The sequence below is a fragment of the Micrasema longulum genome, unplaced genomic scaffold (assembly GCF_059751315.1).
Source record: "Micrasema longulum isolate JH-2025_06_02 unplaced genomic scaffold, ASM5975131v1 h1tg002636l, whole genome shotgun sequence".
Taxonomy (NCBI): Eukaryota; Metazoa; Arthropoda; class Insecta; order Trichoptera; family Brachycentridae; genus Micrasema; species Micrasema longulum.
In genome coordinates, this window is record NW_028279771.1 from 118517 (window position 1) to 146407 (window position 27891).

A 27891-nucleotide genomic window follows, 5' to 3' on the forward strand; every position below is an offset into this window, starting at 1 on the left:
ATTCATTACTCTTCTTCCGGCCGACGCGGTACAGTGTTTGTACAATATAGTGCCGGAGGCAGGTTTGTTAACTCCTCGAGTTACCGTTACTGGCAGCAATCAAAGTCAAGGACGGTTTATAACATAATACATATCCACGCGATAATACACGGAACGTTGAATGAACCGGGAGCTATCAATCTCCTACCGCGAATAAATTAATTATAACAGCTGCAGTGATAAGTGAAATATTATTAATTGTGTTGTTATCGTGATACTCAATTGTTTATAGCAGGTAAATTCCAAAATCATTTTGTATTTGGCTTTTCAAAATATGATTATTTTTTTATTTATTTTTAATTTTCGCGCTCATAAGGCATACATTTAAATCATAAAAGTTCATAAACAACATAAAATTTAAAAAATACCTTATGAAAAAAAATAATTTAAAAAGTACTTAGGAATATTGCAACTATATTGATTACTTTAATTTATACTTTATATGCCATATTAAAATCATTATAACAGTTACGCTTTTGTACTGTATACTATAAATTTTATTGACATTATTATTTTGTATACTGGCTTACGTTTGTTACTTCATATGTATCATTTATATTTTGTTAGTTTTTTAAGTTTTTAATTTAACTTCTTCAATTTAACTTTTTATTTTTAATATTGTATCACATGTAAATATTATTCAAAGTATTTAGTGTTATTAATTGTATTTGGATTGTAATTTTTTTTTAAAATTAAACACACGTAATTATTAATTGTTTAAATTTACTTTATATTTTGTTATTGTTAATTATTATGGTTTAACACGGGCACAGCCTAAAAATACAAATATGAATATCGATACAAATGTAATTTGTGAAGAACAAATAAATAGAAAAGAAAACTATAAAGATAGAAAGTATACTGTAAAAGAAAGATAATGCTGTATTGAGTATAAAAAATTAAAAACTAATTTTTTTTTTAAATTTACCTCACTGTAAACAAATTTTAAAATGAAAATGAAAATGCAATCGATAGAAATGTTTATTTTGTATTTGTAATTTTTGATATTTTTAATATTTTTTTTAGTTTTGAGTTTATATATCTTATATATAAACGTATTTTTTTTATGATCTTAATTTATAATATGATAACATCGTGGTTTTTATTCCGCGTTTAGTGTTTTTGTGCGTGGTCTTTAAATGCTAATGTGTAAATACGTCTATAAATTAATGTTGTTATATGATGGTCCCTAAATGAGTTTTTTCCCAAAACTCCCTGGAAATATTATATGAATTAAGTATAGTTTTTTTCTAAAAAAACTGTATTTAAATTAGGCCCATCGTATTATAATCAAATATATAAATAGCCAAACGAATAAACAAAAAAGAAAAGTTATGATTAATTAATGTTTAATGGGGTACATGCACTTAGATTTTTTTAATGTCCAGGGTTTATGTTAAACACACGTTAAATAAATTGTGTTTAGTTAATTAATTAATGAAGAGAGTGGACTCCTTAGTTTTAGAAAGTTATATTTATTTCAGACCCTGAAATATGTTTAATTGAATAGGGAATTGTTTAGTAATAATTTAAATCGTATTAGTAATACAATATTTTGAGTTTGTCCAAATTTTTGTAGACAAGGACTGGATTCAACTCCCTGGGGAGCTGTTTATATTAACATATTACAACAGAGATGAATAACATTTAAGGGGCTTATGACCTATGGACTAGACTTCCATACTACCTTCTCTAAAATGTTCTTTATCTCTGTTGTAATATGTTAATATTAACAGCTTTCCAGAGAGTTGAATCTAGTCTTAGTCTACAAAAATTTGAACAAGCTCAAAATATTGTTGATAAGTATAGAAATTGAAAAAATTACATTTTCAGGCGTTGCCTAGTATCTAGGTGAAATTATTTAATTACACAAATCTCACCCGCATAAATAAAGGTTTCAGCTCTTTAACTTCACAAACATGAACGGATGAAAGGATTGAAGGAATAAAGATGTTCAAATATGGGCAGAATGGTGAATATTACATAGTGTGTAAAGTGGCCACTTAAACCAACCAATGACAGGTCATAAGCCCCGTAGATGCCTAGAATTCTATATAACACTGTCTAAAATGTTCTTTATCTCTTTTGTAATATGCTGATATTTTTATTTAATAATATGAAGTTATATAATTTATAACAAAAATAAGATTTTTTTTTAAATTATGCAAAAAAAATAGAAAAACTGAAAAAAATAATACAATAATACTAATTATTATGATAGATAAATTGCTGTTTTTACTCGGGTTCAAAAAAAATATTTTAATTTACTTTGTTGGGAAGACTTAGGAAGTGTTTTTGTCAGAGTGAAATTTATGAAATTTTGTATAATTATTCTATTCACTCTTTATTTATTTTTAAAAAAACCTACACATAATGCATTTAAGTAGTTTGGACGTATACAAAATTACACTTAAAAATAGACTAGTGAGGTTTCCGTATTACATACTGATAAATTTAATTTATTGAAATAGACTAATCAGTTAGACGGCCAACTGTAAAACTGGCGTCGCGGGTTCGATTCCAGCCAGTTTTAAGAAAAAAAATCCAAGAAATATCTTTTTCTCAATTGGTAAAAATTGTAAAAATTTAAATATAAAAACTTTGAATATGTTTTGAATAAAATAAAATGGCAGTTTCGTTTTATATTTATAACTTTTCATAATTGTCAGAGTTAAAGCCACTATTTCTAGGTTCGGATCAAAAACAAGCCAATTAAGGTCGCTCTAGGAATGATGATTCTTGATTCGTTTATATTAACAATAAATTTACTGATATAAGATCTTTTCAACTGACTTTCATTTATAAGTAAATTCATTTTAAAACGACGGACATATTTTTTTTTTTACATAATTTATATAAATTAATTAATTTAATATGATATATAAAATTAATTATGAGGTTTGGTCATATAAAACGAATGAACGACGAAAAAATGGTAAAACTAGTATATCTGGCGAAAATGAGCGGTAATGTGAGACGAGCACCACCAAGGAAGACGTGGCATGATCAGATAAACCAAAATTTGAAGTTGGGTCATGTCAAAAGCAGACAGAACCGATGGGCATGTTTATTTATTTGGTTTACAAACAATGAAAAAATAATACATAATACACATAAATATTGAAACAATAACAAAAAAATAGACATGACTTATTTTTTATCAATTACATGTAAACACTAACTAAATACATATTTATATAAAATGTGCAAAATAAATTATTAAATTGAATTTAAATTATTGTAAAAATTTAAATAAAATTGCAAAAGTTGTACGAATTAATAATAAAATAAACGAATAAAATACGTGCTTAAATAAAATTAACAATAAAAATTATCAATATTAAATTATTAAAAAAAAAACATTTATTAATATAAAACTAATAAAAACAATTCATAAAATACTAATAAAAATAAAAATGTATTACAAGATGTATGAATGTGGAAGAAGCTAGGAATGTATGCCAGGATTGACGTGTGTGGCAGTCCGTTCTCTCTGCCTACCCCTACGGAGAAATTGCGTAATGGTATTAGTGGTAGTAATTATGAGAATTTGTACATTTGTGTAAGTTTTGGAATTTATAGGGCCAGTGACATATTGGCATGCTGTATGCATCAGTTTGCAAATAACATTAAATTTAAAAATGTAAATCAACAACAGATATTTTTTTCTAATTGCAACTCATTGTGATTAAAATTAAAATCTATTAAAGCGAAAATGTATTAAGTTTAATGTGATTGTTTCTTTGCCCCATTTCCTTTTTTTGGCAATAAAATAATACAAATCGATCTCCCGTTACAGCTTACCTAGATAGCTGATAGCTGGTAGCGTTACCTACCAGCAAATATTGCACATCATTAAGCAAATAAAAATGTGGACGGTGAACCGGCGGAGCCAGGGTCGCGTAGCGGTGAGCTGGTGTAAAAAAACTTATCATAAAATTAATATTGTTACAATGTGTCCCGGGCTCGTGTGGCAAAAAACTTCAAAAAAGGGTCTATCTCTTACAATTAAAAAAATATTAATATAAAAATATTTTTGTAATGGCTCTTACACTCTTTTCAGAAACCTTTAGATTTTGGTAAACTACTATAGTAAAACAAATCTCGTTCGATTGTTATTGCATTGTTTTAACTATTAAAAATGATAACCAAAAATAAGATAGATTTTTGGATATAAAAAAATACAGAAGTAAAATTTTTACTTAATTTTGAAAAATAATAAGTAAATGCAGATTTAATTGGAAAAACGTCCTGTTAGGTGTATGTTATTTTTATTGATTATCAAAAACCAAAGTGCGAATAAGGGTTTGACCATAATGATGATTAAATAATACATTTCAACAGAATATGATACTAAAAACATTAGCAGGTTTCGCGCTTACTTGCCCGTTAAACTATTTTTCGCTAAGTACGGAATTTTTCAGTGGGTAAAGTGTTTTTTAGCGGAGGCTTGTGAGGCCAGAAATAAAACATGTAATATTTGAAAATGAAGAGCAAAAAAATATTACATAAAAAAAAAGAACAGAGAAAACAGATTAAACGTTGTACAAAATTAAAATACGCGGAACATAGTATTAGATCGATGTTTTCCAAAGTTAGCTATTTCCAAAATAAGAAAAATCGAGTTTTAAATTGCGTCATACATGCAAGCAGATTTTAAAAAAGCAAAACATATTGATATGTTTAATTTTCCCAAAAAAACGTATTTTGTAGTTTAAAAATATGTTATTTTTCGAAACGAACTATTTCCGATATACCGCTTAAACATCATTTCTAGGAATCAGCCAGTTTTGAGAAAAATTCCCTACAACAAAAAAAAGGTATTTTTTCACAAATTTTTTGGTTTGTATTTATTTTAAATTATTTTATTTTATTTTATATATACGCCCAATGGGTATTTTCAAGTACATATTTATACATAGAAAATTATTATAAAAAAAGTTGAAAGACTCAATGGTATATACTAGACTTGGTGGGAGTGGAAGCGGGAGAGAAGTATTTATAATTAAATTTGATTCAGCGATCGTTTGAAAGAAGACAACTTGTTATCAAAGAAATCAAGACTAGTATGTTTGTTGGCAGACCTAAGAATTCTGGGCATAAGGGAATGAAAACCATAGTTAGTTCTGTGGTTATAGGTATGAAAGAGTAAGTTTTGTCTGAGGTTTATAGTTGGGATATTTAATTTTATCGAGCTCAGTAGTTCAGGCGCATCAAAGAGTGAGTTGAGAATTTTAAATAAGACTAGAAGGTCGGATTCATTTCGACGGTCTTGAAGAGAAGATATATTTAAGCCAGTTTCTAACTCAAGTATTTAGCGGACCGACCTATTACTTTCTGGAACTAACAATTAAGTGGATAAATATCCAGGTATGTCTACAACTGGCCACCACTGTGTCCATGTAGACCTACTAGCTTCTGAATTGAAAGAGTTTTTTGACAGCGTTTTATTGTAATATTGAAGAAATGTTTCAATTTGAGCAGTACCGAAACGATCTTTTTTTTTCTAGATATTTTGTACAACAAATATTTTTTGAAAATCGAGGGACATACCGGCGATTAATATTTATCAACTCAAATACTCTTCATACGTTTTTAAATGTACCCGCATCTAATAATTTTTTATCTTAAAAAAAAATAGTGAAAAAGTTTTAATTTGGATATAGTCCATTTTGGAAAAAGAATCATACAATAAGAAATTAAACAGAGATCACAAGAAAAAAACAAGGAACTATCTGTTTTCGTCGTTCCATGTTTAAAATTATTTTTTTATTTTTTTGAATAATACGAAAGTTTAATGCTACGGGAAATTGAATATTAAAATATTGTTTACACGCGGAAAAAATCAAAGCATTTAATTGTAAAGTGAAGTTTCTCGAAAATGTATGAAAAATCAATGAAAATTGTTTTCGATAAAAATGAACTTTTACTTCAAACTTAAACTTTAAAAGTACTTTTTCATTTATAGTTTAGTACTGAAAATCGGTGTTTATTTGTGGTGGTTATTATTATATATACTAAGTAATAGAATATGTTCTGTTTCCAAAACAGTTGAAAGTGGTACAATTTCGTAAAATTAGGTGTAATTCAATAATATAAAATTAAATTTTAATTAAATTTTAAGCCAAAATACTTTATTATTTAATTATTATTTTAAAACGTCATAGTTTCTGGTTAACAGCTGTTAAGAAATTCCAATAATAATTTATGTCTTGTTGTAGATTTCCGGTGTCCGAGAAGCAATGTTTTGCGTGTTTTTATACGTACGGGGTTCTCTTTTTAAATGTCTGCAGAACTCACCGACGAGAGCTTATAATTTAAAAATGACATAAATTTAAAAAATCAAAGCGACAATAATACGAAACATGATTATATATATTTTAACTGACTGACTCGACAGACGTTGTCCTGCCCGAACGTTAGCTTGCCTTGGAAAAAGACTTTTTATTAATAAGTAGGTAGGTTCCTAGGTACTTGTTTATGGTTGAATTCCAAAACATAAAATAAATATTTTTTCAAATATGGCATTCTTTTTGAAAACGTCAAACTCCGGTCTTCTCACCAACAAAGGAGTGTACTCATGTAGGAATACGATTTAAAAAAAATGTATTTTATTTTATTTTATTTTTATTTTTATTTTATTAGGGAAATCAACAGTTCTACATACATATTTTTAGTAAACAAACAGATATAGTGTATAAACTCAGAACCAATAACAGATTTCCACATAGTATACAAAGTTAGTAAAGAATATATATATTACATATCAAATAAATACATACAATTTATACATATAAAAATGTTATTTTCAAGTACTCAATAATCAAAGATTTTTTAAATATTAATTTTAAGAACATTAAGTTACTGTAAATTGGGCGGGATAAGGACAAAAATGCTTGAAGATAGGATAAGGAGGGGGGGGGGAGGGGAGATGTACATATTTATTATTATAATGTCTACTAAGTTACATAATACATTTTTAGTTTCAATTTTAAATCTGACAGAGTGATGTTTGTATAATCTATATTTTTAAATTTTGTATTGTACATTGAAAAAGTCCTACGAAAAAAAGCATTTTTAACATACGATGTTTTACTTGTTGGTACATGAAACAGGTGGTACCGTCTACAAATCCTGGCTGGCACATGTATTGAATTTAATATTATTTTAGTGTTACCAAAAATCAAGTAAAAATAAATAAATGGATAGAAATTATAAGGAATTTAAGGAAAGAATCTAATTTAGATCCACAAAAAACAAATGCTGTTTGTAAACATTTCAAAACAAAATCTTTCCATTTTTTTGTCAATGCATTCTCCTTGAATGTAACCCTGGTAGATCGACAAATAAAACGTTAATGCTTTTTACTTCTTTTTTACATATTAGATTGAAGATTTTAATATCTACGAACACGCACAGCGCAAAGATCTATATTTCTCTGAAAACCGCACGTAAATTGGTTCAGCCGTTTAGGAGTTCAGTGACATCACACGTACAGAGGAATTATATATATATAAAGATGATAACTTAGTTTGATGGTTTATTAAAAAATAAAAATTAAAAAATCACTGAACCTCCGTGTTTTATTAAGAAAACGAGTTGGTACCTAGCTTCGCCTTAAGTTAGGTACCCGCTTAATGTTCGGTTTTTTTATTTATATTTTTGGGTCGAAGGTTATTAGGTAAGAAGATTCTAGGTTATGTCTCAGTGCCTACCTACATACGTACATACAAAGATAAAGCACACCACATAGAAATGCCTCGATGCACGCATCACGCATGAGCGAAGTTGTAAATAAATACAGCCTATTCCGTGACAGTAGGTACCTCCGTAATGTAGGTAGATAGGTTATAAAAATATTAGCGTATTAGCGGTACCGATTTTCAGCTGTCGTGTTGACATTTCGATGTGACTCGAGATAAAAGAGATTTTCCCCTTTGAAATCTTACTAGACACGCTTAAATTTCTTAGATTTTCACCCATGCAGATGCACGATGAGTTTTTCTGTGTTATTATGCCGCGTGTCGTCATAAAAATTCCAAAATTTAATTGAAATACAAATAAAAATAAACACATTCATATATGTGAATGCACTAGACGCCAGGAGTGAACCGTGAATAGAAGCGATTATGCGCAGCATACTATTATATTTGACTATCCATAATAATGTTTTACGGTTACTTTATTTACATAAAAACAAACAAATAATTGCTATTTCTCATAAATCAATCGCCACCATTTGTATTTTTCTCCAAATACAAATAAAAATATAAATTAAGCGCACCTAGCGCCAGCAATGTATAATCCTGCTGTGCAATCACATATTTGAATTTCATCGTTGTAAATACGGAAAATATTCGAAAACTGCTTTTTTTTTGTGCTATTTATTGCATTTAGCCGGCAGTTGGCAAGCTAAATGTCAATAAAAGCAGTCGCCATAGTAATTGTTATTTAATGACTTGTTTGAATTGGATACTCCTTACTATTTTGCAAATGCAATATATTGTATTATTTTTTTATAGTAAACGCCAATTTTTCGCGAGTGAACTGTATTTATTTACGAGGAAAACAAAAAAACAAACCGACACGAGCGTTGACTCGGAGATTACACACGCGTTGACTTATGACTGCGATAACTAAAGCATGTTCATTATTGTTCATTGTAATCGCTCAAATGCTTAGCATGTTTTTAAGACCGTCGATAGTTATTTGTGAAAACCGACTGTGCATCCAAAATGGCCGAAAACGACTTATTAATTATTTATATGTGTGCCAGGAAAAAAACAAGCTTTTACAATCACGTATTTAAATTCTAAATTCAAATATTTCGTGTATTTTTTTATCAAACCTTAAATATGATCACAACAATAGGGAAATGTCACTACGAATACCGATAAACATATATAAAATGGATTTAAAATAATTAATTGTATTTTCGAGTGCAAGTTCTCCTGTAAAATTAATTTCGATTAATTTTGAATCGGGTTGTGGTCCTGTGGCTAGTGTCTCGGACTCACGGACCAATGGTCCGTGGTTCGAATCCCACTCTACTCCAACTTTATTTCAATTTTTTAATAGTGAGTTATTTACAACTCGTTGAAAACGGCCCTAAAAATGAAATATGTGGGTAAATTTCAGAGGTGTGGGTTATTCAGAATAGAGCGATCAGAAATGTGTTTCACCTACCGTATGATACTCATGTAAGGGACATTTATTTTGAAACAAAAATCATGCCTTTTAGCATGCTTTCCTATTTCGAGATAACTGACACTATCATTAATACTACTCTCGACTCAATACACAGTAACATAAAGCCCGCTTTCAATAGAGACATCCATCAGTACAGTACTCGATCAAAAAAATAATATTTATATTGGATCTGTGAAGTCTACGAAGTTTGGTACTAGATCTTTACAATACATAGGTTTCAAGGAATTTAAAAAATTGCCACAAAAATTTAAAGCACCAATTTCAAAATATAGGAACAGGACGTGCGAATTGAAGAATTATTTTTTCCAGAAGTACTTTGAATAAATAATGTCATTTTATCCAAAGAATGCGCATCTTAAACATATAACTTTTAATATTTTACCGTTTTTGCTTGTATATGTAATTTTTATTACTATTGAAATAATTTTTGTGGTTTTTTATACTTTTTTAGCTTGTATTATGTATATGTAATTTAAATAAGCTTTTGATATTTTTTAAACCTGTATTGGGTACACATATTTTGTTAATTTAAAAAAAACTTTTTTTATTCTTGTAATTTTTTAACATTTGCACTCTCGTACTAGTTCAGCATTTTTTGCAAAAACTCCTTGGGAATATTATGTATAAGTTTTCAATTTAATAAAAAAATTTAATTAAAAAAAATCATAAGAACGCAAATATTTCTTAAAAAAAAAATTTAAAAACTTTTTAATTTTTTGTCGATGACCCTATTTTTGCCGCTTACCCTTTACGTGTGATAATTGAATAGTGTTCAAATATTTAATTTATTTTGTCCGTGTTTTAAGCGGACATTTGAATGTAGATATAATATGTTTGTACGCAGCGTTACCGTTATTTCGCGTATATTCTTTATTTAGATAACCACGCAGAGATAGATTTCACTTGGGCTTTGTGATAGTTAGTCATCAAAATGCTAATCGGGTTAATGTAAGTAAGCAGGTTGATCCGATGTCACGAGATAAATCATTCTAAAATTTTGGAGATTCACGAATTCGACTCAAATGTTAAACTCCTATGCAGAAAATGATTAACTCTTCAAAGACTGCTAAAAACTCCCTTTGCAAACGGTGCTAAAACGTCTTTTTAAATTAAGCAAAAGTCAAGTTATACAAAAATAAAGGTAGTAAAAACACACACAACACTTGTACATACCGTTTGATAATCTATTTTTCATGATTTATGAAAATAATCATATAATGTAGGCGTGTTGGCAAAAATACGACTCAGTTGTTTAAAAAAATACAAGAGAAATCAAGTCTTGTATTATATTTACTTACGTGACATACAAATGTTAAAAATACCTACATTATTTTTTTTTTTTTTTTTAAGAAATTTATTGCATAGGCTCATTTATTTTCAGAAAATCAATATGACATTAGAGCATTTAATATTAGGTTGAGGAAAAATAAATTTCGTATTTTTCGCTTTATTTCAGTGCTTTATAAAAAGTGTTACAGTAATCCGATTTAAATCAAATAATAGTTCAATATCAAATAAGTTGCATTGATACCTGAGAAAATGCCATTTTTTAATCTGAATGAAAACTTCTTCCTCTTCTTTATTCCCTTGCCGCACCCAATAGTGCATAGGGCACTGCATAGATAGCCTTCCATTGTTATACGGGCTCATATCACTATCTGAAACAATTACTACGAATGTTTTCTTTTGCTCACTTTTTATTATTAACTTCAGCTCACCTTGCTGTTGTTTTAATTTGAAAATAAGGCAACTATTTGATCTAAGTTCACCATGTTTGAAAATGAGAAAAAAAGAGGGCCCAAATCGGACCCCCGAGAAACACCAATTTTAAAACGAGATTCTATGCATTTCAATTTTATCAATTTTCATTCAATGAACGTTTTATTTATATGAAAAAAAGAAAAACAGTAATTTTATGATTAGTAATCTGTGGAGGGTGATTGATTAGTGCAATGACGTGTGTCTAACGATCTAAGATCGCGGATTTTAATGAAGAAATTTATTCTAAGTGAAAAAATCGGTAATTTTCTCCGTAATGTTAGTTAGTAAATAAATTTTATTTTAGGTAGGTAAACTTATCTTTTGCTATCCGATCTAAAGGCAACTTTATATAAAACGAAACTGAATTAAACTTATAGATATGTGGGGTTCATAACATATGATCAATGACACACACGTGCTAAATAATTTCACCTGATATTAAGAGTCCAAGAAGCAAGTCAGCGTTTTCTGTTGAATTCATTTCATTACATTCTGCGAAATCATTCTCACTTCCAGCATGTAGTTCAAGTGCAGTCTCTTAAACCCATCATCGCCGCTACGCTTGCGCTACACAACCAAATGCTGTATCTTATTTGCCATGTTATAAATACGCATTAAACACCAACCTCGTGTCTTCTCTGTCAATCTCTAACTGGGGTAGGAGCTCCAACCCTCAATAACCTAATCCTACAGATACTTTGGGTATATTTTGGATATTGTTAGTAAAAATCATCTGGTTTAAATAAGGTTAATCATAAAATGAGAGTTAAAATTCTCACCGTTGTCTTTTATCCATACTTTCATTCTTTATCTATAGTAAACCAAAACGCATGAGAATAAAATATTTGAACCAAGCATATATAGAGAAATGAAGAATTCCATACATGAACATGGAAGCCAACTACTTAAAGTTAGAATGGTGAATTTTACAAAGTTTGTAAAGTGATAGTTAATTCCAGCCGATGATAGATCGTAAGCTCTGTGAATGCCTAAACTTTCATATTCTTAACAGCTTCGCCTATTACAATATTTTGAGTTTGCTAAATGTTTGTAGACAAAAGACTGGATTTCACCCCTAAGAAGTCATTAAAATTAACAAATAACAACTCATTAAATTCACTAAAATCAACAGATGGAAGAATCGAAGAAATATGGATGTTCAAACGTAGGTAAAATGGTGAATGTTACATATTGTGTAAAGTGGCCACTTAAACCAGCCAATGACCGATAAATGACTAGACTTCCATATTCCCTTCTCTAAAATGTTCTCCATCCCTGTTGTAATTTGTTAAGCTTCATCTCTGTTGAGAAAATATGTAATATTACATTTTAATGTTTTTTTTTGCACCACGATAAGTCAAGAAACCCAATTACAGTGATGAATAATTACATCTTAAAAGAAATCACATTATTAATATTTAAAGCATTAACTTTGTGGTTAAACATTTCACTAAATGGTATTAAATATTTGTATGTAACCACTTACCGACTTTTCTATGTCTACCGGTTTCGAGACTTACCCGTCTCTTCGTCAGGACACTAATTGAACCAACATGCAAAACCCACTACACACTTTCACTATAGCTGTTGCACAAAAATATAAAACCAACACGACATGCCATTTAATAAGCACATGCACTAATTAGATTATGAAAATATTTTATATTGTTTGAGAAATAGTTGAAAAAAAGGAGAGGGGGTGAAAGGAGGAGCTTGAGTTAATTTTTTATTTTATTTTATTCAGAAAACAATCAGTCATACATAATAACTATTTAGAACAACATTTTTTAACATAAAAAGACCAATTCAGTTTTCATAAATTATGCAAAAGATATAAACATTAAATATGACTTTTTTTTTTTATAAATGAGAAATTCAAGTGAGAAAAGAATAATAGTTAACATTTGCGTTTTCCATGGAGGTTATCGTTGGTAATAAATTAGAATAAATAAAAATACCGAATGCACACTCCGAGCCATTCACGCACACACACGTGAACGTACATATAAAACATACACAAACATATACATTACATGCGGCACATATACATAGCATAAACCACTCAAGATGCACATTCAGCAACTATCCCAAATAATCGACCCCATGAAGAAATTTCTGTACAAATGCAACGTGCAGTTAAAAATATCTCCATCAATACTAAGTCCATTATAATTTCTACAGGTACGTCTAATGAATAAATTCGAGGTATAATTGTTTCTACAAGTTGGTACATAAAACAGGGAATTTAATCTGGTATAGCGAAGAGGACAACGGAAACCAATGTTTTGTAAAAGATACGGCGAATCAACCATGTTATTTAGAATTTTGAAAAGAAAAATTGAATCACAACTAAGACGCCTTTTTTGTAGTGATTCTATATTAAAATTAATCAAAGATGCGCCGTAATCATTTTCGATGTTACCAAAACGATATAAATTTCTTTTGAATGTTCTCGATTAGATAAATATATACATTATACTGAGGAGACCATACTAATGAAGCGAATTCGAGTTGACTACGCACATAAGTATAGTAAAGAAGTTTGAATGTATCTGGTGATGTGAATGGCTTGGAGATTCGTAAGATAAACCCTAGAAGTCTATACGCCTTATTCACTATTGTACTTATGTGATCTCTACATAAAAGCTTATCATCGTTTAATAGCTTTAGGCTGACCATTACTATGGAACATCGTATAACGTACTATATCGAAAGGTTGTTTGATTATTGATCCAAGGGACATTATTTTTTTATGCTTTCCTAATGTGAAATATTTACATGTTTAATTTTTTTTGAACAGAGAGGGATACGATCCCGCTTACTATTTAATGATGCACATATCTGAACACTTACTCTCACACTAATAGACATAAACACACATCTACACTTACTCTCATACAAATACACATAAACACATCCTTTTGTTGTAACACAAATTTAATATTTATGATTTTTATTTAGAAACTTTGCTGGTCTGTCTTTAAATTGTATTTTTTAAAAATATTGTTACATCATTATGGACTGTTTTTTTCTTTAAAATAAATAAATAAAACATTTTTGAGAAGGGAAATCTCTGTTGAAATCAATTTAAATATGAATAACTCCCTAGGGAGGAAATCCAACCAGCCTGCAAGCATTTGGACATACTTACTCAATCATTGTTGTATTTACATGTTATTAAATTTTAACCCTTTATTATTTGTATGGAATTTATGTTATACGAGAAATAGTTGAAAAAATGGGAGGCTATGAATGGGATGATGTTGGTTTAATTAGTGTCCTGACAAAGAGTCGGGTACATCTCGAAACCCGTAGACATAGAAAAGTCGGCAAGTGATTATATACAAATATTCAATAGCATTTAGTGCAATAACATTATTTCTTGAAGAAAATCCCATTATTTTTTGCGTGCTCACCGGGAATCGAGCCCGGAGCCTTACGCGCGTAAGTCAAATGTCTTGGCCATTACACCACGGAGGCTTCCACTGGGCCGTATCATATTCTTATAACAGCTTCTATTCACGTGTGGAGTGTACAGTGTACAGTACAGCGTGAAAGATTACCTACTTAATCGTGTATATGTATATATATATACATACAATGTATGACTATATAGATACCTTTATCAGAAAACCAGATTCGTGTGAACCCTTTACACTCGGCTCGAGAGCCGGGTCAAAGCGCATTCTGAACTTGTGTAGTACCCACAAGGTACTGTGTTTATTTAGTACTTAGATTTACCTATATTATACATACTGGTTGTTAACTTAAGCTGGCACGTTCGCAAAACTCACACAAACGCATTTAAAATCTACTGGATGTTGATTGAAAAAAATGTTATATTAAATTTTAACTAAATGTGCTATCTTTATTGTTAATCAATAAGTGTAAATAAATATTTTTTCAATGTAATTTGTACTGTGCAAAAGTGATGTAGACTAGTGAAATTGACAAAATGTTGGTTGATTTTGTAAAAAAAACCATGAAGCTTAATAATATAACTAGCGGACCCGACAGACGTTAGACGTTGTCCTGCCCGAACGTTGGCAAAATACTTTTCATTGATAAATAAGTACCAGGTACTTGTTTGTGATTGAATTCCAAAACTAAAAATGGTTTATATTAATTTCAAGTACAAGTACTTGTTAATGGTTGAATTGCAAAACATAAAATAAATATTTTTTCAACTATGGCATTCTTTTTGCAAACGTCGAACTCCGCTCGTCTCACCGACAAAGGGGTGTACTTATGTCGGAATACGATTTACAAAAATGTATTGAATTTAATATTATTTTAGTGTTACCAAAAATCCAATAAAAAGAAATCAATGGGTAAAAATTATAAGGAATTTAAGAAAAAAATCTGATTGAGATCCACAAAAAACAAACGCTGTTTGTAAACATTCAAAAACAAACTTTTTCATACACAAAAAAACAACATCTTTCCATTTTTTCGCAAATGCGTTCTCCTCGAATGCAACCCTGGTAGATCGATGAATAAAACATTTATGCTCCTAACTTTTTTTTTACGGATTCTCTTGAAAATTTTAATCTACGAATACGCACCGCGCAAAGATCTATATTTCTCTGAAAACCACACGTAAATCGGTTAAGCCGTTTAGGAGGAGTACAGTGACATCACACATACAGAGGAATTATATATATAAAGAAGATGTGAAGAGTAAGAGAACAAAAAATCCCAGTTCAAACAACATTTGTGGAGAAATACCGGTATTACGATATTAAAATATTGTTTTTCTATATTACGCTCACCGCATCACGGCATATTGCGGCCGCTAAATAATGGCACCGCTTTTCTAGAAAACAATAGCTTTAGCTGAATAATTTTAACGGCAGTGAAAATATAGGAAATTTAACTACGACAAAATAAGTTATTTCAATCGGCCCTGTTTTAAAACCGAATAGCATCACTGCATTAATTATTATTATAATGAAAACAAGATATTAAATAAAAAACATGCTTGTTTAAAAATAAATAAATATGTGACATTATCTTAAGTGATTGTTTTTTTCGATCTAATCTAAAGTAAATTTTTAAATACATTGAATATAATACCAAGATTTTTAAAATCAATATTTTGTACAATAAAAATGTTTTTTGTAAGTTTTTCGAAAGCGCCAGCACTAGATAATTGACCTATACATCATTTGATTAAATTGAAATATATATTAATAAACCACTGAATTAATGCATATTCATTGAGTACATATTGTTATATTTTTACTATTAAGAATCGCAGTGAAATTCAGACGAACGCAGAAGCATCCTGTGTATATTTTATTACCATATCATTAGCAACTAACAAAGCAATAGTTGTCTATGTCACGCTCTTAAGCGCGTTTGAGCGCGAGAGAGACAGATATTATTTACATAATGCGTATGCCGTGCGATGTCATACCATGGGCTTATTCACAAATACTACACAATGCGTTTGTGTAAGTATTGCGAACGCGTCGGCTTTAAAAAATCCACCAGTACTTCCAAAATACAGTATAGATTTTTTTATATTTACATGAATCTACCTTCCTTAATGAGGAATTCCAGCCCAACCCGGAATTAAATTTTTAAAATAAAATTTTAAATTAAAATGGAGTAGGATGAAATATTTTAAAAACGCACGCAAATATATTTTTTTTTTTTAAGTATTCATTTTAAAATCGTAAATAATGACGTCACTCCTTATATCTACGTGTAGTATTTCCGGTTTCCGCTTTAAAGCCCCCGCACATTGTAAGGAACGTTTTGACCATAGAAAAGAGTATAATTTGTATAATTTGACATATCAATCAGAGATTATGTCAACTTTCTAGGTTTTTCTAAATCGAAACGTTCGTAAAAACAACCATAACATAGAAATGAGCAAATTACGATTAACTAAATGAAGTAATCAAAGCAATATTCCATAGACTCTAAGAACGTAAGAACGCCACCCGTTTCATGACGTCACTACTAAAAAGTGACACACTGATTACAGTCATTTGGCGCGGTATTTGATAAATGTTACTTTAGAAATCAAATCTTTGTAAATAACGCACAAAAAACCAAATATATCTATATATTTTTGCTTAGTTAAATAGTACGCTAATAGAAAAAAATATAAAATAGAAACCAGTGGAATTCCTCATTCTCTCCCATGGGTGTCAAACGTGACAGGTGATAGACCATCGTGTTAATAAGAAGTAATTTGTAAAAAGTAGGCCATCCCACCTAATTTAATGCTAATCAATAGTTCCTATATAAATTACTAGCTTTGACCCGTGGCTCCGGTCACGCGATATTCGTGAAATAATATGAAATTTACCCGGTAGAATTACGTATTTTTCGGGATTAAAAGTAGCCTGTGTCGATTGCCAACTGTCGCAAGATTGGATTAAAAATTTACAACAAATATGGAGAACATTAAAACGGCCCCGTGTGTAATACATTTACTATAAGCGACTTATTAGGTATTTAGACAGTTTTTTTTTTTCCATTTAAACATCTTCCGTGTGAATAATGGTTTCCGGAAGATCATTGAACAGTCTTGGAATAACGCGATTTAATGTTCGTTCTCTTAGTATCAAATTTATTTATTCATAATCGCATATTGCTAATTCTATTTGAGTTTGATGATTACAATAATTATCCACCGCTTGCCGCCCACCGCAGCTGAGGACATAAGCCGAACAAGAAAAACTGCCCGAAAGAACTCTATGTACTCTGGTAGCCTCAGCATCTTTGTGCTGAAAGAAGGTAATCCAGAAGTACATAAAATGCACTTTATTGGATTGAGAAAAGAGGGAAGAGAACAGGAGAATATCACGTTTTCTTTACATTTTTAAAGTAATAAAGGTCTATGAAATACTGCCCGTAAAAAAAAATGGTTGATAAAATATTTAAAATAAATATTTATTTAAAAATGTGTTTTTCCACTGAAAATATTTCATAGTCCCTGGACTGGTACCTGAAGCGTAAGACTGATCCTCTTACCTTCATGTCGACAGGCGCCGTGGCGCAGTCGGTTAAACGGCCAACTGTGAAACTGGCGTCGCGGGTTCGATTCCCAACAGCTGCGAGAAAAAAATCCAACAAAGGTTTTTTCTCAATTGATCTGGGTGTTGTGGTGTATTTTTCATTACCTCCTTCCAAATCCTCTATCCCACCTGCTGACAAGCCTCAAAACAGAGGCTTAGCGGGTTAAAATTAAAAAAATATTTTTTTAAACTAAAATGATCAAGATACGCTGCGATTGGTATGCCAATGCAGTGCCCTTTGCACCATTAGGTGAGGAAAGGAAATGATGGATGGATCAAATGACATACTTTTGTACTTATCAAATTGTGACATAAAATGAAATGACATAAAGTGATAAAATGAAAACAAACATTAATCGCTCTCATAAAATTGAAAAAAATCACATGCGTCGTTGTTCAACGATCGTGATGATTTGTGGAATTACGTTTGATTTCACTGGTAATAAGAAGAAACTATTACAGTGAATAATCCCACGACTATTCGTGACCTCAAAATGGAGGAACCCCCTTTGGACGCGTAGTTTAAACAGAAATGGTGTTAACAATTTCTAAACCCGTCCTTTAGGGAAGGAGGTCAGATAGCTGACGGCGCGTGTCCTCACGGCTCGCGTCACCACCAGAATGAGTAAGGTCGCTGCTCAGAATGCATTATCTATCAGCTATCATCAATTCATTAGTACACTGTACGAGGAACTGGATATAATATTGTTAAAAGCAACAATGTTTGAGTATGTCCAAATGCTTGCGGACTGGCTGGATTTCTTCCCCAGGGAGTTATTCATATTTAAATTTATTTCAACAGAGAGGAAAACATTTTTGAGAAGAGAATATGGAAGTCTAGGCATTTACAGGGCTTATGACCTGTCATTGGCTGGTTTAAGTGGCCTCTTTACACAATGTGTAACATTCACCATTCTGCCCATGTTTGAACATCCACATTTCCTCAACTCTTCCATCTGTTGGCTTTGGTGAAGTAAAAGAGCTGAAACCTTTATCACGTGGGTGAGATTCATCCGGCTGAACCAAATCACCTACTAGGCAACGCCTGAAAAGAATTTTCCAATTTTTATACTTCCTCTTTTACCAGGTAGTAATTCAACAATGTTTAAGTTTGTCCAAATGCTTGCAGACTGGCTGGATTTCCGTATTTTATTTCAATTTATTTCAACAGAGAGGGAAAACATTTTTGAGAAGGAAATATGGAAGTCTTCAGCCGGATGGTTCAGATGGAAAGTTCAGCCGGATGAATCTCAAATGCCTAGACTTCCATATTCCCTTCTCAAAAATGTTTTCCCTCTCTGTTGAAATAAATTTTAATTGTTTAAAGCAGCTTACAGTGTGCACATTTACGGAAAGGAATTTCGCTTGAAAGTGATAGAAATAATTCAAACATATTACGTGTTTTATAAAATCATAATAACTTCCTTATCCGCTCTAAGTGGTGCATGGGGCACTGTATTCGCTAACCTCATACAGCGTACCTTGATTGTCTGAATCACCCCCCATCCAATATCAAAGATGTCTTTACAGTATCTCTATTTAAATCTTTGCTTGTATTTTTTTATTCCTTTTTCTCATTGAGTACTAGTATTGATCTAAGACAATTTATGTACGAACAAATATTATTATTTCCATTTGTGTATATCGTTTTCATAAATATAAAATTTCATTTCATTTTCTACAGAAAACGCTTTATTTATTTATTTATCAACGGACATTGTCCATTTATACAATTTATAGGGTTTTAATATAACAATAAAATAATAGTTTTAAAAAATATAAAAGAAAAGAAGCATCGACAAACATAGGGGACATCAAGACAAGATATGGACTATTTATTAATTGCTTGTTTAAATAAATAGTTGTGAACTTGAGCCAAAAAAGTCCAGATCTTGTCTTGAGTTAACAACACGAAATTATGTAAATAACATATTATAAATATTTAAAATCATTAAGTTTGTGGCCAAACATTTTACCTTATGTTGTTAACCACTTACCGATTTTTCTATGTCTACCAGTTTCAAGACGTACCCGTCTCTTCGTCAGAACACCAATTAAACCAACATGCAAATTATATAATAATATTTTGTGCAGCAACTATGGTGAAGGTGTATAGTGGGTTTTGCGTGTTGATTTAATTGGTGTCCTGACGAAGAGACTGGTACATTTCGAAACCGGTAGACAAAGAAAAGTCTGTAAGTGGTTATATACAAATATTTAATAACATTTAGATAAAAATAACACTTGTATTTTATTGGTTCTTTGAAAAAAAATGCCATTTGGCAATAAGTCTGCAAATATACATTTAAATTATGTACAAAAAGTAAAATAAATAAAAAACAAAAAAAATGTTACATTTTGGCAACATATCTTACACTTTAAATCAAGTCCAATGTTCATGAAACATTATGTGATAATTGCCTTTGAAAAGTAATACTTCATGCCGGAAATTGAACCCAGAACCATGGTTCATCCGCCCAGGTAGAGGCGATTAATAATTTCAATTATATTTTCAATTCAAAAATCTGAGATACTAAATGAATCACAATAAAAAAATTAAGTTATAAAACTTTTAAAGAGTTGATTGAGAAACTGTTAAATAACCTATGTTTTTAGAATACGTATTTTGATGATTGTAAATTTTCGTGAGCATTTTTACTTTCAACGATAGGTTATGTATGTACAAATATTTGTAGACAAGCTCACTACGCTTTACCTCCAAGGGAGTGTATCAATATATATATAAGCAAACTTGGAAATCTCCACCAAAAAAGGAAAATTAATTATTGATCCCAAAATAAACTATGCATAAAAATCTACCTACCTTAATAGTAGCGTAATTCAAAACCGTCTCTAAATCTTTCAAAAACAGATTTTAATTGTACTTGGCACCGCAAAATTTCAGCATTCTCCATTGAGTTGGTGAAGCATAATTAAAAATCTCACTTTTTTTTACATTACTCAAGTAATAAAGGATAAATACAAGACAGTAAAAACATTTTTTTTGCTAATTATTAGTAGCATAAAAAATACTTATGCAAAAACGGTCGTAACATTAGCCACGCCCCTAATACGTCAAGATTCATGTTTATTTGTTCTTGGCCATTGAAATTTGTTTAGAACATTATCACGAATCTTGATGTCACAAGGCTAAACTCGTAGCGTTTTTCCAGCAACGTATTTTCATTAATTTTTTTTTTTATATTTATGTATGAAAACGTTTCTCCGCAATATTTATATCGATTTTGAAAATACAAATTCTAAATCAATTTCATATATTTTTATCGGTATTCCATATTATTTCCATATTAATGATAAATGAACGTTGAAACACGCTGAATGGTAAATATTTAACAATATGCTATATAAACCACTCAATAACAGACTATAAACCCTGAAAATGCCTAGACATCTGAATTCCCTTCTGAAGAATGTTCCCTGTCTATGTTGTAACTTGTTCTGTGTATTTTCGACTCGATGGCTGTTCTCGGGTTTTATTTATTTTATTTATTTAATAGCATAATTATACATTTTTACAAGTTAAAAAAAAATCCACTTGTTATATTTTTACTAAAACTAAAATCCCACCAAACCACTTTTTGTAGCTTGTTGGTTAAGATTATATTTATACTGACTTAATAATATTATTTACATTTATAAAAACAATGAATAACAGATAAAAATTAACAGCCGGAAAGATCAGAATAAACATGTTCATACAAATAATAATACATAAATTTATTTTTTAAATACAAGAAATTATGTGAAAAATTAAAATATTTACACCTAAGCTACTATTCATATATAAACTCTTGATCGAGTAGCCACTCTCTTATTTTGCTCTTGTTACAATGTGAGTCAAATTTAAGTTCTTTTGGTAATAAATTAAAAATTCTAGGTACTAAATATTTGAAAGTTCTATTTCCATATTTATTACATACTTTTGGTACTACCAAGCCATCATTAGATGTGAAGAAACTTGAATGTATTACTATTTAATTGTTCCAAAATGATGCAAAGCCACAGTAGTCCTCGAACAGGCAGAGTTTTGATTTTTTTGTACAGGAGATCATTTGTTCGTAAATCTCTGCAGGTACAATTCGCTTAACTATAGAATACTGTAGACCCTGGATCATTTTAATATTAGTTTTAGTCGAATGTCCCCACTACTTTATACCATATCTTATTATTGATTCTACTAAAGGAAAATAAATAATTTTAAGAGTGATTTTAGGCAAAATAAAATATAACTTATAAAAAGTACTCACAAGAGTCCGGTTGAATATAAGTCCGCCTCATTATATAGCGGTTAACGCATTCGTCTACCATTCTCGAGGTCCCGGGTTCGATTCCTGGAAATGTCGAAATGAAATATTATTTAAGTGGTTATGCTGGCCCATGAAGCGGGAGACTGATCACCTCACCTTCGTGTAACGGATGATCGAAATACGCTGTATTTGGTGTGCCAATGCAGTGTCCTATGCACCGCTGGGTGTGGCAAAGGGTAATGATGACGAAATATCAATTTTAATTTCACTTAGTTAAATTCTAGTATTTACATACCCATGTACAGGTAAAGTCGGCTATCTGAACGACCTCTTTTTAGCAACAAATTCTAACCGGCTATTTTTTTACCGCGCTGACCCGTATTACTGAATGGTACAATTAAAGTTTTTGGTAACATAAATAATAACTTAGATAATTCAACAAAAGAAACAATTATTTCCCTAAAGATTGGCTCGAGGCAGCTAGCTCGTATTATAAAGCACATAATTACTAAATACATTTTCAATAACCGAATGACATTGGTCAAACGGTTAGAATGAGCGTTCGAATAATAAACTTGATCAAACGTGACCCAATTATATTTTTTAACGGTATCCACTTATTTTTTCACGCGTACCTGCATGCTAATTTATTTATTTCATGTTTAAAAATAAACAACACCTACTTAATCATTTTTTTATGGCTCGACAAAATTATTTTTTCTAGAAACGTCTTATCGGAAAAAAATTACTTGACGTCTATTAAAAATGTCACAATATTTTGTTCATTTTATCATCATCATCCCCCCTTCGCACCCAGTGGTGCATAAGGCATTGCATTGGCAAACCAAACGCAACGTAGTCCGATCATCTTTACATGATGGTGAGGTGATCACTGATCAGTCTCGCGCGTCACGCGCTAGTCCAGGTAACAATGAAATATTGTTTTTAATAAAAAACTTAAAAAATCAATATTTCACGTCTACCCCTCGAGGAATCGAACCCAGGATCTCAAGAATGGTAAACGAACACGTCAACCACTACACATCGAGGCGGACTTATCTCCACTCGATTTCCTTAGTCATGATTTCTACCAGAGAGCTACCATCGAGTCGAAAGCACTCGTCAAAAGATCTGATTCATTTACACACACAGAACTGTTTTCTTCGTCCACCTGGCTACAGAGGCTTTTTATTTTATTTATAGGCATGGCCGGTACGTGAGTTTATTTATTTTTTATTGTAAATTCACTAAGCATGAACATTAAAAAAGTTAAAATTACAAATACATATAATATAATATTCATTAAGATTTTTGGCAATAACGATCAAAATTTATAATAAAAAATTTACTATTTGCATGGATGATGTAACAAAATATGTGCATAGAAAAAAAATAATTAAGTAGCTAGTGCGAAAGTTTGAATTTCAAACTCCTTTCCGTTTAAACAATCTTTTTTTTTAGAAAAATGGAAAAAAATGTATGTTTAAACATGTGGAATGGTTAATATTAGTGTCTTAATTTAAAATGATCTTTCAAGCCATCTATTCCACCATCTTTTCATATTATTTTACTTGTTATCCTGCCTAGACTTCCGTATATTCCGTTTTTAAAAGGGTTTTTGATTGCTGTTGAAATACCTGTCAAAGAAAGGAGTTCTGCGTTGTTTTAGGACATGTAGAACGAAAGGATAGCGAAATATCAACCAAAAAGATTCACGGTCCGAATGTTGATGGATGCAGAAATCGAGGCAGACCAATAAAAACATGGCATAACCAAGTTCACCAAATACTTGAAGATGGACAGTGTCCAAAGTCGAAATAATAATCGCGCATGCATAAGAGATGTAATGGACGCGCGGTTTGTATACAAAGAAGTAGTGATATCATTTTCTATCTTCATCATGTGGGTGAGATTTATCAAAGGTGATAAAGGTTTCAGCTATTTTACTTTATAAAAGTCAACAGATGGAAGAGTTGAGGAAATGTGGATGTTCAAACATGGACAGAATGGTGAATGTTACACAGTGTGTAAAGTGGCCACTTAAACCAGCTAATGACTGGTCATAAGCCCTGTACATGCCTAGACGTCCATATTCCCTTTTAAAAAATGTCTGTTGAAATAAATTTCAATATGAATAGCTCCCTCTGGAGGAAATCCAGCCAGTCTGCAAGCATTTGGACATACTCAAACATTGTTAAATATTGTTGTACTATATTTAGTTATGAAGATGCTAAACTTGCTTTGATTTTTTGTTGTTCTCAATATGTGTTATTTTTTTAATGTTAATATTATTTATGTCCCGAATTGAGTTGTTGAAACTGCTGGGAATGTAATTCAACTTCAACGTATTATACTTGTAAAATACTTTGTGTTATATGATTTACAAATGAAAAAAAAAATTAAATCTAAAATAAATTGTTTTAAATCTCTAATTCGGAGTTAGAAATTCTGCATCACTTCCGGCCCCCCATAAGCTCAGACTAAAAATATCTTGTATGCGTTATCTTTAAGAGCGAAAGCATTATTAATTATGTTATGTTTCGGTGCCCTCCGACCTACCCATCTGAACCATTATTTCAATTGTTAAAAGTTCTTGATATTCGTCAAATCTATATCAAGAATGTATTGACAGTTTTCTGGTCAGGCGACTACGGAAGGAGGTCCCAACAGAATGCCCGTACGAGGCTTTCGCGTAACCTAAACTACTTAATACCGAGAACGCGTACGATGTTTGCTCGGAGACACTTTTCATATATAGCTCCAAGAGTGTTCAACGTCTTGGATGAACATATTAAGTTCTCCAAAACAACGTCCATATTTAAGACGAAGATCCATAACTGGATTGTATCGAGGGGTAGAGACCACTGTATGAGATTGCTTCGGGAATAAATGCATAACATCGCTGCTGTTTTCATTATTATCCATATACGTATATCGTATATGTGTATGTCATCACTGTCATACGTATTATTATATAACTTTTGATTCCATTTTCGACATGTATTATAAATTTTTATTAATTTTATTTTTCTATTATTATTTTGTATATTGTTTTGATTATTTTGCATATTTTTTTGATTACCTGTATATTGTTTTAATATGTAAATAACTATTTTTGATTTTTGATTTATATATCGAAGAGTCCCGACTTAACGCGGAATTTTCTAACAAGTCGGGACATAAAAAAACATATAATTGTGGCTATGTAAAATAGTGTATTTTGTGCATTAAATAAAAAAAATAAAAAAAATTCAACAAGCCATTTTTGCTATTGTAAAAAATAATTTCTTTTTCAGATCAATCAAGATGACGTCACTTAGATGGAAGTTTTTGATTATTTTCTTAATCGTCGGTCTCCTGGTTATGGACTGCGACGCCAGGAAGAAAAAAAACCGCAAGACGAAGGCGGAGAAACGAAGGATGGAAAAATTACGAGTGCTGCAACAGCGAGAAACGAATCCTGTCAACTTCTCTAGGCTGGTCGTTATGAGGCTCGTCTACGGCGTAGCCAGTTGGATGGGGGTGCAGGACAGGCTAGGGGGGGTATTCAACGGGGCTTTTGTGCCCCCTGGAGCTGACGAGGATGATTATGGTGGCGGGTTTGGAGCGTTTGACGACGATGGGGATGATGGAGACTATGGAGATTTTTTCGGAGGAGAATAACAACAACTACAAAACATGAGGAAGCCCAGAGTGTGACAGCAAAACCTTGGCGTAACTCCGTTTTCTACTAAGCAATTTTTTATTATTATTTAATGCAATGACTTTTATTTATTTTTTACTCTCTATTAAGTTTGTTGAATTTACAATATTCTGTAAATTATCTAATTTTCTACGTTTTTTTTGTGAAAAGAGCTCAGTTTATACGTTGGTCCCTGTGGATGATAAAATATCTGCTGAATGATACAACAAAAATATAACAAATAAAATATACAGAGAATAAAACCAATGACAGATATCCACAGAAATACATTAAATACACGTACAATACATACTAGAGTGTTTTTGTGAGTGTAAGTGAGTGAGAGGGTGGGTGAGTGGGTGTTATATTGGAATGAGGGTGGACATGTGTGTAAATATTGCACAAGTGTCAAGTGTCGAAAATATAAATATATGCATTTTAAATGTTATTTTTTTACAATTAAATGAATCAAAAAGGGGAAAGTTCAAATTATATTCACGAGCAAAACGTATAAGTGGAGAGTTCTGGGCATAGTTCGTACGAACTGCTGGCACATGAAATAGAGAGCTCGACGTGTGACGGGTGCGGTAGCCGGGGACATTCAATGATAACTCCGACATAAGAACCGGACTATCAAGTGTGCTTCATCTTTTTGACTTCACAAATCTCAACAGATAGAAGAATCGAAGAATTATAGATGTTCAAATATAGGCAGAATGGTGAATGGTACACAGTGTGTAAAGTGGCCACTTAAACCTTGAAAATTGAAAATTACTTGATAAGTTGGAACGATTGCAGAATGTTTGGATACGTTTTATCTTTGATCTTCGCAAATTCGACCACATAACCGAATATCGCACGCAACTACACTGGCTCAGTATCAGGCATAGAAGAAACATTCATATTCTATCACTTCTTCACAATATTTAAAATAATCCCACTTCGCCTGTTTATCTGAGAGAGCTCTTCCAACCTCTATCACAACACGGACTATCTCTCCGTTCTAGTAACGAGAGAACCCCTTTAATACCTTTTCATCGCTGTAATTTTCTTGCCTCCTCTTTCACAGTAGTAGCTGCTCGATTGTGGAATAATGTACCCACTAATGTTGGAGACGCACCTTCTTTATTTACATTTAAGTCAAGATTGAAATGTCACTATCTAAATATTTAAGTTGTTCCTTTATCCTTCTTCTTTCCTTCCCACCCCCTCTCCATTCTTCATAACATCGTGTTAATTTTTTATTATTTTTATTTCGTTAATCTTTGTTTTTAATTTTGAATAAAATTGTAAGATTCAATACATCCATGACAGGTCATTAGCCCTAGATGTAGATGTAGCTGTAGATACCTAGACTTCTATATTCCCTTCTCTAAAGCGTTCTTCATCTCTGTTGTAATATGTTAACAAGACTTGTGTTACATTCGACAGAAAAACGACAAAAATGAATTGCTGCATTAATTAATTAAAAATAGAGGATTACATGTAGAACGAAGCGATTTATATCACTCATTTATCAATGTTAAAAATCTTGTACGGTCTAATTTTTAACAGCGAAATTAATTCAAAGATTACAAATCTAGTGAAAATATAGGTTTTTTTACCAAAATAAATGCACAAAACTTACACACAATGAATCTTTTCTCTCTCTTGATAATAGTTTGAATCGGATGTCCAAATCGATTTGACCCACTAGGGAGTTTATCATCATTTACACGGTTTTTCAGGGCCAGACCGTGAAACTTCAAAGGAACATTTCTCATGGTAAGCTTCACAAAAAATCCTAATTTTTTTTTTCAAAAAGTCAAAAAAAAAAAAAAACTGTCTTTTCAAAATGTAGTAAATCCTTAATTTCTCGGACAAGCAGTCCCTCCGCAAACCCCTACCCCTCTCCTAC

General features: G+C 31.1%; 1 protein-coding gene across 1 annotated transcript; it reads left to right on the forward strand.

The window, feature by feature from the left end:
- Positions 1-26241, forward strand: LOC148271816 (uncharacterized). The gene is made up of 2 exons (XM_088240902.1): positions 1-274; positions 25609-26241. Exon 2 carries the CDS (start codon positions 25619-25621, stop codon positions 25973-25975), a length of 357 nt encoding a protein of 118 aa, XP_088097028.1. The 5' UTR covers positions 1-274; positions 25609-25618; the 3' UTR covers positions 25976-26241.
- The last annotated feature ends 1650 nt before the right edge of the window (positions 26242-27891 follow it).

Coding starts and splice junctions, on each gene's coding strand:
- LOC148271816 (XM_088240902.1), top strand. CDS start 25,619: ATGACGTCACTTAGATGGAAGTTTTTGATTATTTTCTTAATCGTCGGT.